The sequence below is a fragment of the Gossypium raimondii genome, chromosome 2, assembly GCF_025698545.1.
Source record: "Gossypium raimondii isolate GPD5lz chromosome 2, ASM2569854v1, whole genome shotgun sequence".
Classification (NCBI taxonomy): Eukaryota; Viridiplantae; Streptophyta; class Magnoliopsida; order Malvales; family Malvaceae; genus Gossypium; species Gossypium raimondii.
Genome location: NC_068566.1, coordinates 16,689,218 through 16,704,490, shown reverse-complemented (window position 1 = coordinate 16,704,490; position 15,273 = coordinate 16,689,218). Strand labels below are relative to the sequence as shown.

Here is a 15,273-nt window from a genome sequence, read left to right as displayed (position 1 = left end):
CCCTTGATTAAGCTGCTATGTAAGAGTGTGCCATTTAACTTGACTGATGCGCAGCAAGGGAGCTTTGAGAAGCTTAAGACTGTACTGACTGAGTCCCCTGCTCTGATACAACTAGAGCCTGAAAAGGAGTTCACTGTTTATAGTGATGCATCACATGTCTGTTTGAGATGTGTGTTGATGTAGGATGGTAAGGTGGTAGCCTATGCATTTCGTCAGCTTAAGACCTATGAGGCAAATTATCCGACGCATGACTTAGAGTTGGCTGCTGTGGTATTCGCACTGAAAATCTAGAGGCATTATTTGTTTGGTGAGACGTGTATCATCTATATTTATCATAAGAGCCTCAAGTATCTTCTCATTCAGAAGGAAATTAATCTTAGGCAACGCAGTGGATTGAGCTGCTTAAAGACTATGACTGCACCATTGAGTACCACCCTGGTAAGGCCAATGTGGTGGCTAATGCACTGAGCTGTAGGGTTATGACTGATTTGAAGGCGATATTTTCTCGCCTACGTTTATTTGATGATGGTAGTTTATTAGCTGAGCTTCAGGTTAAGCCGTCATGGATTGAGCAGATTAAGGGTAAGCAGTTAGAGGATGAGTCTTGGGTCTTCGATTCTGGCAGATTGAGGGTGGTAGTACTACGATTTTGGACTGAACAGTGATGGGGTACTCTATTTTCGTGAGAGAACTTGAGTTTCGAATGATACTAATTTGAGATAGGTCATACTGAGAGAGGCGCATAGTAGCCCTTATGCTATGCATCCTGTGTACCTAGACCTCCATGGGTTAGATTGGTGGCCAGGTTTGAAACGTGAGGTTACTGATTTTGTGGGCCGAAGCCAGACTTGCCAGCAAGTTAAGGCTGAGCATAAGTTACCTTTGAGTTTGCTGCAGCTGGTTAAGGTTCCTCTTTGGAAATGGGAGCACGTAACTATGGACTTCGTTAATGGGTTTCCTCTAACATCCACTAAGAAGAATTCAATATGGTTCATCATGGATCAATTGAGCAAGTCCTCCCATTTCATACCGATTCGTACTGATTATTCTCTGCAGAAGCTAGCAAAGCTTTATCTTTCTGAGATAGTGAGACTGGATGGAGTACTGGTTCGATCACCTTTGATAGAGATCCTCATTTTGCGTCTCGATTTTGGAAGAAGTTACATGAGGCTCTAGGTTCAAGGTTGGATTTAAATACTGCATTCCATCCTCAGACCGATGGTCAGTCTGAGACGGTGATTCAGATACTGGAGGACATGTTGAGGTGCTACTCTCTGATCCTTCTAATATTGTCCCTGTTGAAAAGATCGAGGTTAGGCTAGTTTTGACCTTTGAGGAAGAGCCAGTTTAGATTCTGGATCACGACATTAAATTTCTAAGAAGGAAATCCATTCCACTGGTAAAGGTTCAATGGCGTAATCATAGCACTGAGGAGGCCACATGGGAGCCTGAGGATGCAATGTGTCAGTAGTGTCCTCATCTGTTTTGATCAGGTAAATTTCGAGGACGAAATTTTCTTTAGGGGGAAGAATTGTAACGCCTCAAAATTTTAATTTTGTGTATTGTGAATGTGTGACACAAAATATCTGTCTGCCTTAGTGGTTATGTGTTCTAGGTGTGTTTGGGAGGTCCCGAGTTCAAGTCAGCACTTGGGCAAATTTTGGTATTTTTATGAATAAGCCCTATCTTTGGTCAGTATGCTTTTAAGTAAAAGTTGGCAAATAATTAACAAAATGGACTTACTAGTCTGGTGGATAAGTGGAGTGATGGTGTGAAGGAGGTCCTGTGTTCAAACCTTGGCGTGGGCATTACTTTTGCTGGTGGGTCCAGGAGAGTTTGAGATGGACTAAAAATCTGCGTAGTGGATTTAGTTGGGAGTTTGATGGAGAGAAATAAAGGATTGGGGTGGTTATCAAATATTCTGTTCATCTTTTTTTTACTTTCCCAAAATCCCTCCACCTTCTTGTCATTTTTCTCTTCAATTCTGCCGAATTTTTGTTCTTTTTCACCCTTCATCTTCTTGACTTTTCTTTTCCCACTCTACCTCGTGTCACACCACGTTTGTCTGTGATCGTTCAGTAAGTTTTAGATAAGTGATTTGTCTCTATTTGTTAACTTTATTCTAAAATGTTTTGTTTATGCCAATTAGGAGAGGATTCAAGGGCTCGTAATCACCAATCAGAGCCTTAGTTTGTGTGGGAATTACTGTTCATCAGTTGAAGATAAGATTTAGTCGCTTATGGGTTAAAACCTCGATACGAGTTCGATTTGGGATCACGTTATGTGAGACTAAATTAGTGTTATTTTTTCAATTATAGGCTTTGCAGTGCTCGGGGACTATTTTAGCATCAAACAAAACCAGGTGTGTACCCGAAACGCAGAAAATGGGATTCGATGAAAAGCTGAAATTGCTTGCTGTTTGGACAACAGCAGTATGCTAAATTTGAAAACTCACCATAGATTGTTGAAATCAAATTAGAGGATGAAAAGAATATGGAATAAAACTTATTGAGTCTAGTTTCCCATAGAAGAAATGGTGTAAGTAATGGAATTGGAAATCGTGAGATATAATAAGTTTTGAGAGACAAGGTCAGAATGAATTCGGGTTCCCCTGTTCCGGCTTTGGAAAATCATCAAAAATTGGAGAAAAATAATTAGGGGTTAAAATTTACATGTTTAAATTATTAATGTGTCTATTTTCAATAGAAACAAATGGTAACATCATCCAATTTTTTACTAAGAGATAATTAATTTTGAGCAAAGAAAGGTCGAAGCTGTTAGATAGCAGAACAAGGGTAAGATTGAAGATATTACTGTACTTATTGGCTGAGCCAAAAATTCTAAAAAATTTATGGTTGAAAGGTCTTTGAGCCTAGTTTCAAAGACATCAAGTGGACCTTAATTTGGAGTTCTGTAGCTCAAGATATAAATAATTTAGTAATAGTGAATCAAGTAGACAACTTTGAAGGAACATATAAGTAAATAGTGAAAACATATATGAACATTTAGCTAGCACGGGTTACATTCAAAATGGACCACGCGGCCAAGGCCAAATTGGGTCGAGTGGGCCATACGAGCGTGTGGGCCTACACGGGCAGACCACATGGCCGTTTGAGCCCATTTTCACTTAATTGATTGCTAAGGTTGCACGGGTCACCCAAGTCAACTGTTAACCTACTGTAGGGTCGGTAAGCATGACTTAGACCCCTAATTGTATGAACTGACTGTTTGATTTATATATGTGTTGAGCATGATGATAGTATGCTTGTATACTAAACTGGTTATATGTACTGATGTCCTAAGATAACATGTCATGACTTATATGTTACATTGCTTGAGGTTGGGTTAAGTATATTTGGAGGAAGTGTACTAAAAGGCTCTTAAGCCTATCATACTGGCAGCTCAGCAGCAAATAACTGTTTTCTGCTGTATTCGGTACTACCTGGAGTGTAGTGATGGGTGGGTTGATTTGATCCCCAAATAGAGTGTAGGGTTGGACAGATAGGGTGTGTAGAGGCTGGTTGGGTAGGACTTTGTTACTGAATACTACATGATTGCTACTGATACTGTGATGGGCTAAGGCCCTACTGCATATTTGATACTGTACTGAGATGGGCTAAGGCCTAAACTATTACTGAAAAAAAGGCTTAGGCCCAAGACTACTTTAATTGTGCACTGTGATTTGCTACTGTTTGTTCTCTGTGGAACTACACACTGAGTTTTCGTAAACTCACCCATTTTGTTTAAATGTGCACAGGTAATCCCCAGATCTAAACGAATCGGTGCGACAAAGGACTCGACAGTGACCACCGTTTTGGACTTTTATGGTTTTTAACCCATATTTACGATAATTGGTTTTATTTCTATTCTATTTTTACTGGCTAAGTTTTTGGGTTGTAATTGGACTTTCGGACTTTGGTTTTGGGTGTTAATTATTTTTACCTTATGGATTACAACTACTAGTAGTAGGAAACCTGGTTTTCAAAAGAAACAAACGTTTTTCCTAAACGCACGATTGTTTAATATGTTTTAAAAGCTTCCGTAAACGAATAACGTTCTGAAACTATCGATTAAATGAGCAACATAATTTTGTAACTAATAAGATATTAAGATAAGGAATTCAATGGAAATGGTTTTAAAGCGACGACATGGTTTTCAAACACCTTATCATGTGACATCGCTAGATTCGGCCATAATGTCTGGGCTGGGTTTGGGATGTTACATTTAGTGGTACCAGAGCCAAGTTGCAAAACTCGGCTGTGGATTATGGGTTTTTATAAAAATTGGGCTTTCAAAAAATTGATTGATTTCCATATGATTTGAAATGTTTTTACTGAGTAAGTGGTACATCGAGTCTCCGGCGTCGATCTTGTAAGTATTCTGAACTGTGATTTGTTTTAAACTGAAACTGTTATGGATAGTATATTTTGAAACTACTATAAGTTGTAAACTGTACTAAAAACACTTTAGTTAGTGTATACTAAAAATTGTAGAGAAACTAAAAACTCTAGTTAGAATGCGATTTACGAAAACGAACTCTGAATAACCGATACTGTTTTACATAAAACATTTGTTAATAAACACTGGAACTCTAACTGATTCATAAAACTTATAATACCAAATATATTTGATTAGATATGAGCACACGAGGTATCCGCGGATGGGGTACCAGAGGCCAAGGTAAAGGCCGTAGAGAGTCCTTGTCATCGGGCAGCCTGCCAAATTTGGATATGAGTGAGACGCTAGTGTCAAATAATCAACCTCGATCATTTGAAACTAACGTAATTTTTGTAATTAAGTTAATTGTTACTTCAATAAATAATTATATTGATATATGTAATGGATTGGTAATTGAAATGATGAATTATGAAGTTATACATATAAGGTTAAAGAATAAATCAAGGAAATTAATTATAGTCATTTGACGCAAATGGTTGAAATATGAAATAAGATATTGTGGAAATATAATAATTATGTATATATATATTTTTAGTTTTACCGACTAGTGCTGGGCACACCAAAACATTTGTAGTGTTGCCATAACCAACTAGTGTAGCGCACAAAAATTGTCGGTTTATTCGACTAGCACTGGGCTTAATACATTATCGATTTATCTGACCAGTATAGGGCACAACAATTATCAGTTTGTTCGACCAATTAGGCGAAAAACATCGTTGGTTTAACCGACTAGTGCAAGGCACAAATTTGTCAATAAATCTGACTAGCGCTAGGTGCAAAACCTTACTATGGCATAGTTGTTAGGCACTAGGTGCGAATAGTGGTATGGTTGTTTATTACATAAAATCGATCCAATGAATTAACTTGACTAAAGAGTTATATAATAGAATCAATTGAGAATGGTTAAATATATTCCTCGTAATATAGTATGTGTTTAGCTCTTGCAGTTTAATGAAATTTATTCGGTATTTGATTATTTTCCACCAGTATGTGCAGGTTAGTATCTACTTTTTATTTTCGATTCAGCATCTGGCAATAATCCCAAACTTAATGTTGCTGATGTATTCTTTTTGTGCCTTGGCATGTAACTAGGCTGTTAGAAGTATTAGAAATGGTCATTTTGTGTATTAGTTAGTTTTTGAGAAAGTTTTGTTTATAGGATGTTGGGTATGTGAATATGGATATGTTTGTATTAGTTGTAAATAGTTGTGAATATAGTTGATGACATATGTGTATGATTGTGTATGGTAAATGAAATTTATTTCCCTTGGAAGAATATGTTATAAATTACCTTGATTTGGCTTTTTTGGGAAGTGAATGATTTAAGTTACTATTCATGGTATGATACGACAATTAAAATTCATGGTTTGTAATATTTGGATAAGATGAATGCATGTTTTGGTTGTGGTTGAATTATGGTGTCAATGAGGACACATTGGTTAGATACTTAGGTTGTATGGTATAGGCATGTTTTTATTTGTTTGAAAGTGTTTTTGATGATGTTTAAAGGTTGGTTTTAGGCTTAGCTTGATACCCAAGATAGGCGTAAAATGTACCTTCTTTTGGAAGAAAATTTTGGTGCACATGGCCAGAAACACGGGCTGTCACACGGTCGTGTGTCTCACTTGTTTTTAGTGCAGGTTAGTCCACACGGGCACAGAGAGTTACACGGCCTGATGACACTATCGTGTGACCCTGAGCTACACAGTCACTGTGAGTTACACGTTCTGATCACACGACCGTGTGATCTTATGTTACACGAGCACAATAAGTGATACGGTTTGCGTACACGACCATGTTTTAAGCCATACAATCTAGAATCTGTCACACGACCGTGTGACCTCTATTTTAAAAATTTTGAACTTTTTCCTAATTTGTCTGTTTTGTTTCAAATTGATCCCAGAATGCTCCCAAATAATTTTTAGGACCCCATAAACTCGATTTAGGGTCCATAAGTGTATGTTAATTATAAATCAATTTTTTTATTTATAATTATTCTTGAATAGTGTTTCTATGTAATGCTAAAGGTTTAATATCTCATTGTAATACTCTGTAACCCTAACCTGGTGACAGTCACTTGTTAGTGTATGTTAATTATAAATCATTTTTTTATTTATAATTATTCTTGAATAGTGTTTCTATGTAAGGCTAAAGGTTTAATATCTCATTGTAATACTCTGTAACCCTAACCTGGTGACAGTCACTTGTTAGGGGTGTTACATTTAATGGTATTAAAATACAAGTTTAGCCAATTCTCGAACTAAATTGAGCTTGGATTTGAGTCTAGAAGTACATACCAAAGTTGAGTCGATCTGATTCGAGATTTGGATGCTACTTATAATTGTTTCTGCTTTATAGTCAAAAGATGCCGAATGAATCAAATAATGTGGTTGGTCAAGAGATCCATACGAGCGATGATTCTACTGAGGAATTAGATGGAAATGAATCGATAACACCGAGTGTTCAATCAGATGGTGCTCAATAGCCAAGTGCTAAAAAAGGAACTAACGAAGGACAATGTGATATGAACATACTACGTACTATTGCTAAAGCACTTCAGAGAGTAGTAGGAGTTACTCCTCTAATGATGCCCGCATCTGTGGTTAGACAAGCTCCCATTAAAGAATTGAGGAGGTATGGTACTACAGAATTTGCTGGGTTAAAAGGAGTTGATCCGTCAATGATTGAAATATGGTTGCAATAAACAACTTGAGTTCTTCAATAGCTAGAATTCACTTCCTAAGAGAGTGTTATTTGTATTATTTCACTACTAAAGGGGGAAGCCTATACATGGTGGCAAATTATTGCATGACACGTCCCCGTAGAAGCTATAGATTGGAATTTCTTTTAGATAGAGTTTCAAAAGAAATATGTCGGGGAACTATATCTTGAAGATAGAAAACAAGAATTTCCATCATTGAAATAATGAGAATTATCTGTGGTAGATTATGAACGATAGTATATGCGACTTAGCAAGTATACGATGGAACTTGTTCCTACCGAAGAAGCAAGTTGTAAGCATTTCTTATTTGGAATACGGGATGAAATTAGAACTCATTTAGTTACATTAAAGATTAAAGGGTTTGCATAACTGTCCAAATGGGCAAAAAAGGTAGAGCAATCCTTGGGATTAAGCAAGAAGCCTGAACCTTCTTGTTCTACAGAAAAGCATTTTGGGACTTCTAATTCACATTCAGCATCTAAACAAAGAAAAGAGTCTCAGGAACATGGGAAGGCAGTTGTAAAATCAGCTGCATCAAATAGAGTATGAGATCATCAACAGTCAGCTTCTGTCGAAAGTGTAAAAGGGTCGAATAGAACTTCTGAAGTGCCGAGTTGTAAGCATTGTGGAAAGAAACACTAGGGAAAATGATTGAAATAGAAAAATGGTTTTTTTAGGCATGGATCACTAGAACATTTCTCTCGTGATTGCCTGAAGAATGAGAATGATACATCGGATGTTACACAAAGAGCTGCCTTAGTAGTTACGGGTTGAAGGACTGATAAAGGTGGATTGATCTTGAGGGTTGGGTCCAGAAATAGGAGTGAAATAGCTGCTCATCAATTAGAGGCTAGAATGTTAGGTCATGCTTATGTTGTACGGACATGAGATAAGGGGGATGTTGATGATGTTGTAGTAGGTATTTTTCTAATATTCTCTACACATGTTTATACTATGATAGACCCTGTTTCTTCTCATTCATATGTTAATACTGATCTAGTAAAATCTGAGAGTATGAAATCAGAGATGTTAAGAGTAGCTATGTCTGTATCAAGTCCGTTGGGTCAAGCAGTGTTAGATAATCAAGTCTGTAAACGATGTCCACTGAAAATTCAAAAATTGACATTTCCAATGGATTTATTAATCATGCCTTTTGATGATTTTGATGTAATTCTAGGTATGGACTGGTTAATAAAACATGGAGTAGTTCTCGACTGTCGAAAGAAAAAGTTTTTGGTTCAAGTTTCAAATAGTGAGATTTTAGAAGTTAATGGTGTTAAAATGAGTGGTTCAACTCAGATTATTTCATCGATTGAAGCTGGTAAGTTACTGAAGCAAGCATACGAAGCTTTTCTAGCTTATGTTATAAATTTGAAGACTTAGGATAATGAAATCAGTAATATTTGAACCATTTGTGAATTCCCTGATGGGTTTCCTGAGGAACTACTGGACTACCACCTGATTGCGAGGTTGAATTTGCCATCAAAGTGTTTGCTAGTACAACTCCGTTGTCCATATCCTCTTATCATATCGCGCCGAAAAATTTGAAGGAACTGAATATTCAACTACAAGATTTATTATACCGCGACTTTATACGTCCTAGTATATCGCCTTGAGGAGCTCTAGTATTGTTCGTTAAAAAGAAATATGGTTTGATGCAACTCTTTATTGATTATTGACAATTGAAAAAGTTGATAATTAAATATCGGTTCCCTCTACCACGTATCGATGACTTATTTGAACAATTTAAAGGAGCTTCTATTTTTTCTAAGATCAACTTGAGATCTCGTTACTATTAGCTCAAGGTGAAAGATAGTTACGTATGTAAAATGACATTCTGTACACATTATGACAACTACAAAATTTTGGTGATGCCTTCCGAATTGACAAATGCTCCGACAACATTTATGGATCTCATGAACCGTATCTTTCAGCCCTACATTGATCAGTTTGTGGTAGTTTTTATTAACAATATTTTGATCTATTCAAAATCGGAAGCTAAACAGGAACAACAATTGCGTATTATTTTACAAGTTTTGTGAGAAAAAAATTGTACGAGAAACTTAGTAAATGTGAATTTTGGTTACTCGAAGTGGTATTCCTTGGACATGTGATATAAGTTGATAGAATTTGTGTTGATCCGAAAAAGATTGAAGCAATTATTTAGTGGAAACCACCAAGGAAAGTGTCAGAAATCCGTAGTTTCCTTGGTTTAGTTAGCTATTATTATCGACAATTTGTGATTGGATTTTCAAAGATAGTTATGCCAATGACAAAACTCCTATAGAACAATATTCATATTTTTTGGAGCGAACAATATCAAGAGAGTTTCGATAAATTGAATTAGTTTTTGACTAAAGCACCAATCTTAGCCTTACCAGAATTAGGAAAAGACTTTGTAGTTTATAGCAGTGCCTCGTTGAGTGGTTTAGGCTGCGTCTTAATGCAAGAGGGTAAGGTGATTGCATATGTGTTCTGATAGTTGAAAATACATGAGCGTAATTACTCGATACACGATTTTGAGCTAGATGTTATAGTTTCTGCTCTAAAGTTTTGGAGACATTATCTGTACAGTGAAAAGTGTCATATTTGTACTGATCATAAAAGCCTTAAATACCTCTTTACTCAAAAGGAGTTCAATTGAGTTATGAGTGATGTTTGCTCAACTCAGTATTAACAATGATGGCATCTTGTTGGCCGAATTGAAAGTTAAACCGGTGCTATTTGATTAGAATAGAGAAGCACAATTAGTGGATGAAAACTTGGCGAAGAAGAGAATAATGGTTCAAGATGACTCAATTGAAATTTTTAGCATTGATGATCGTAATTATTTGAGGTTCCGTAATCGAATATGTGTTCCTAATATTGTTGCATTAAAAGAATTTATATTGTGCGAAGCTCACGATAGCCATTTTGCTTTACACCCTGGTGGAACAGAAATATATTGCAACCTTCAGGAGTTGTACTGGTGGTTTGGAATGAAAAGAGAGATAGTGGAATTTGTGGCTAAATGCCTAACCTCTCAAAGGGTCAAGGCGGAGCATCATGTCCCCACCGTATTACTTCAGCCTATTTCAATTCCTGAATGGAAATGTGAGCACATAATGATGAATTTTGTAACCGGGTTACGATATCTCCTACCAAGAAAAATGTTGTTTGGGTGATAGTTGATCGATTCACTAAGTCGATTCATTCTATTGTTATTAGAACCGACAAGTCACTTCTGAGGTTAGCTGAATTCTACATTCGAGCAATCTGAGTGTGTTATTTACATTTTAGAATATATGCTTCAACCTTGTGTAATTGATTTTGAATCAGGTTGGGAATGCTATTTACCTTTGGCTGAGTTTGTGTACAATAATACCTTCCAATAGAGAATCCAAATGGCTTTATATAAAGCTTTATATAGTCATAGATGTCAAACGCCTATTTGTTGGTCAAGGTTAAGTGAAAAGAAAGTGGTTGGACTGGAGTTGATTCAAGAAACAACGAATATAGTCAAGGTGATTCGAGATAGATTGAAAGAAGCTTCCCATAAAAAAAATCATATGCGGATTGGAAACATTGGGACGTTGAGTTTGCAGTAGGTGCTAAAGTCTTTTTAAGGTTGTCTCCACGGAAGAAAATATTGTGTTTTGGTTGGATAAGGAAGTTGAGCTCTCAATTTATTGAGTATAAAATTATTGAAAAGGTTGGACTCGTTGTGTATCGGTTATTATTACTTGCGAGACTATAGAAAATGCATGATGTTTTTCATGTGTCGATGCTTAGGAGATATTGTTCACATCCGTCTCACATTATTTCTATGGAAGACATAGAAATTCAACCTGGCTTGTCCTACATGGAACAACCAATCAAAATCTTAGTCGTGAGGTGAAAGAATTGCAAAACAAATGTGTTCCACCAGTAAACGTTCTGTGTTCTAGTCACAGTATTGAGGAAGTGACATGGGAGCCAAAAGAAATGATGAGATCATGGTATCTCCCTCTCTTTCCAGGTAAATTTTGGGGACGAAATTTATTTAGGGGGAGAGAATTGTAATGACCCGTTTTTAGTGGCATTAGCAGTAAAGGTTTTGGGATCAAAATTTCGGCAAGTGGGTCAAAATATATTAAATATTTAGAATTTATATGGTATTATGGATGTCGCATAAAATTTTGGTGGTGAAATTTTAATGTTCAAATAGCTAATTATGTAAAAATGATTATAGTGTAATAGATACAAAAGTTGCGAGTTATTAGTAAATGTGATAAATTGATGTAAAAAGGAAGTTTAAAGGATTTAGTGCATAATAATACCAAATATCAAGATAGTGGACGTACATGGATTAGTTTAGTTGTAAATTAAATATGTTAAAATGGAAAAATTGTAATTAGGAAATTATGGAAAACTTTGATAAAATAAAACTTAAGTGGTGATCTTCTCTAATGCTTTCTTCTTCACCGAATAAACACCATAAGAGGGGGAAATTAAGCTTTGGTTGTTGAATGCCTTGCATGTAAGTTTTTTATACATTCATTGAGTCAAACTTGCTTTAAGTTGGGAAAACATAATCCCCCTTTATGCTCTTATGTTCCCTCTCTTTCCTTTCACTTCATTCTTGTCTATTTGCTATGATTCAATGAACCTAGTCACAATTAACCGAGCTTAGCCCTCCTCCTTGCCGTCCATACGACTCATTTGGTCTCATATTCTCATTTTTTCCATTTATTCCTTTTTCCTTTTCTCTTATTTTCGACAAACAACCACCACCTAAAATTCCTCCACTACGGGTTATAACTTCACCATCTCCACAACATCGCCCAATATTATCTTCTCCTTCTCTTTTCTTTCGGACCACCAACGGACCACAGTCGCTAACGCAGTTTTTCGCTGGGATTCAGTTTTTCCTCTCTTTCTTTCCCTTTCGATCTCTCCCATCTTCTCTAAGGATTCAATTATCCTATTTTAATTTTTTTGTGTTCAAGGCTCATCAATCATATATTTTTGTAGATCATTAAACCTCTCTACTCTTTCGTCATGACTTATCAACAATCTCGTAGTATTGTTAAGTAGTGTAAGTGCATAAGGGGTGTTGGGAGCATTTCCTTCCTCTCTATTGTTTTTTCTTCTCACAGTCGAATGGTGTTAAGACACATTTGTTTTTCATGTGCTCCTATATTCTTTGACGGACCAAACAATGCCAATGCAAGAGATCCTTAGTGTGATAATGAAAGGATCGAATCTCAGTCCCGATTTAAGGGTAAGTAATTGGTGAGAATTATTTCAATGATTAATCTTTAAGTAATAAGACACATCCAATAAATCTATAACTAAAATATGTGTTTGATGCGATAGGTTTATCTACTAGGTTTAGATCCAAGCGAGACCTCTTCTAATAGGATTGTGACAATCAAATCTTCAATATAAGGTGTGGGATCTAAATCTTTGATTTGAGTATAATATACCACTTTTATTTTTAATAAAATGCTATTAAATAATTATTTGAGAGTACACTAAGTACTCAAAGCGGAGTTGAAAAACTCTTCAAAAGGAAATTCCAAGTAAGTGTCCTTAAAATTATTAGGTCATGCAAACTATGATTTCTAATGTGTTGACGTATATGATGATGACATGTGTGCAAATTTCATTTTTATGATATGTGATACATGTCTTCATTGAGATGTGATGATCTAAATATGTGTTATATATAAGTGTGTGATGAGATCCATGATTTAATATGAAAATAAATTAAAGCATGCTACAGTGAATAAAAACTGAATATTATGTGATATATGAAAATGTGAGCATGTTTACATGGAAATGTGTAAAATTGAGAAATATGTGACTATGAGTATTACTGCATTAGAAATGCAAAAAGTGATTATATGTGTTAAATTTGAAAATGGTCATATCACATGCATGGGGTGGGTTTTGTAAAAGGTGAAAGTTATGTGGCAGTTTATCTAATATTACGTGGTTGTTATCGACAATTATGTGGTGGTTATGTGGCTGTTAATCGACATTTGTGTGGTGGCTTGTCCACAAATGGTGTGTTATTGGATGGACGGGTTGTAGGGAACTCGATATTGGTGTATAGCAGAAATGGGTAGGAAATTCTTCAAAATGTGTATCGTTTCATGAGCATGTCTCGATATATTCATGTATATGCGTTAATGGTGATATGATATAGTTAAAATGGTTTATATATATGGAATTGGATGTGTTTATTTGGTGTGTGAAACACATGTTATATATATTATGTATTGATCTCACATTGAGCCTTTTAAAATCACCCATTTTTTTAGTTTGTTTCAAATAATCCTCGTGCTTAGGACTCATATTTGGTTATCGGAAAGCCTTTCTAAAGAATGGTTTTATGATTATGGATTTTTAAGATGATTTGAGACTTTTATGAACTTTATGATTTTTATGGATTTTATTATGGACTTTAATTTGGCTTTGTTTTAATAACTTTTTGGACTTTATTTTAAATTGTGGACTATGGAATAAGAATTTTGATATTTTGATATTTTGGGAAATATTACTTGGATTGTTTATATTGCATTTTAAATGATCATTAAACGTTTTAAGAAAATTATTAGCCACTACAATTTTGTTTTAAAAACTAAGTTATAATACAAGTATTTTTAAATAAAAAGGAACAAATAATTTTTTTTGTGTTTTATATACATGTTTCGAGAACAAATGAATTTTTCTTATGGAAACATTTTGGTCATCCTCATGGCCCATGTAAGTACTTAGATTGGGTCGTGACGTCTAGGCCCGGTTTAATGGGTTACATTTAGTGGTATCAAAGCCTGGTTCAAAACTCAGACTATGGGTAAAATGTTTTCAAAAAACTTCATGCATTATAAAAGGGTTTTTTTGGAAAAAAACATGCCACATGTTAATTTGTTACAAAAGAAATATGAGACTTCCTGAAGTCGATCCTAGGTAAGTGATCTTTAGATGTGAAACTATAGATGTAAAAACTATAAAAAAACTATAGGCTGAGCAAATTCTAAGTCGTAAAAATAAGAAATAATGAGACAAGTGTAAATTAATCAAATAAACCTTCGATAGAAAATGTTCAAGTGATAACGATAAAAACTTATCTCTATTTACAACATTCATAAAACGTAAAATGAGTACCTGCAAAGTTAGGACTAGGGGAATGAGGGCTCGCGGAGAGCCGGGTCAAGGAACCCAAGTCGACTTATTCGCATCTCATGTGTTAACCCATGAGCCAACTGCGGAGAATGTGGAACGTGCACCCACTATTGAGGAGAGTCAGCAAGAGCTTGCAAATAAGGTTGTATCGCAGGCCATGTTGTGAGTATTGGAACGAGTAGTGGGTGCCCAAACTGGAGCTAACAGTCATAGCACTATTTTTGAGAGACTCCATTCGAGCACGGCCAAGCTATTTAAGGGTGTTGCTAGGATGAGCCCCACTATTGCTGAGTATTGGTTTGAGGCTACAAGGCGAATTCTTGATGATATGGAGTGCATCTTGGGACAGAAACTTAAGGGGACTGTGTCATTGTTAGGTGATGAGGCCTGTCATTGGTGGCAGGCCATTGTGAGAGGTACCCTAGCTAATCGTTTGACGTGGAACTATTTTCTAGAGGCCTTCTAGAAGAAATATGTGGGCGTAAGGTATGTTAAGGCTAGGAGGCTTGAGTTGATTGAGCTAAGGCAAGGTAACATGTCCGTGGCTGACTATAAGGTGGAGTTCTTAAAGCTCAACCGTTATGCTCCAAGTATGGTGGAAAATGAACAAGATAAGTGCGCCCGATTTGAGTTTGGGCTAAAATCTAACTTGATGATGCAAGTAGCTCTGCTGCAAGAGAGGTTCTTCGAAACTTTAGTAGAGAAGACCAAGATTTGTGAGGATGTCAGGTGCATTGAGCGCGTCCAAAATGAGCAAGCAAGAGTTCTTGCAAAGAGAGATTCCGGCCATAGTGGGCAGACTCAACACCCAGTTAAGTGAGTTAGAGATGATCGACCCTGCCAAAAAATTTTTGTAACGGGAGATAGAAACCAGATTTGTGTCACTTATGGCAAGAGGCATCCGGGTGAGTGTTGGTGAGGCATGGGTGCATGCCTAAAAT

At 36.1% G+C, this 15,273-nt stretch overlaps 1 protein-coding gene across 1 annotated transcript; it reads left to right on the top strand.

The window, feature by feature from the left end:
* Positions 1 to 6,823: 6,823 nt before the first annotated feature.
* Positions 6,824 to 8,796, top strand: LOC128033853 (uncharacterized). The gene is made up of 4 exons (XM_052622271.1): positions 6,824 to 6,932; positions 8,142 to 8,270; positions 8,358 to 8,501; positions 8,621 to 8,796. The coding sequence occupies exons 1-4, from the start codon at positions 6,824 to 6,826 to the stop codon at positions 8,794 to 8,796; spliced, it is 558 nt and encodes a 185-aa protein (XP_052478231.1).
* The last annotated feature ends 6,477 nt before the right edge of the window (positions 8,797 to 15,273 follow it).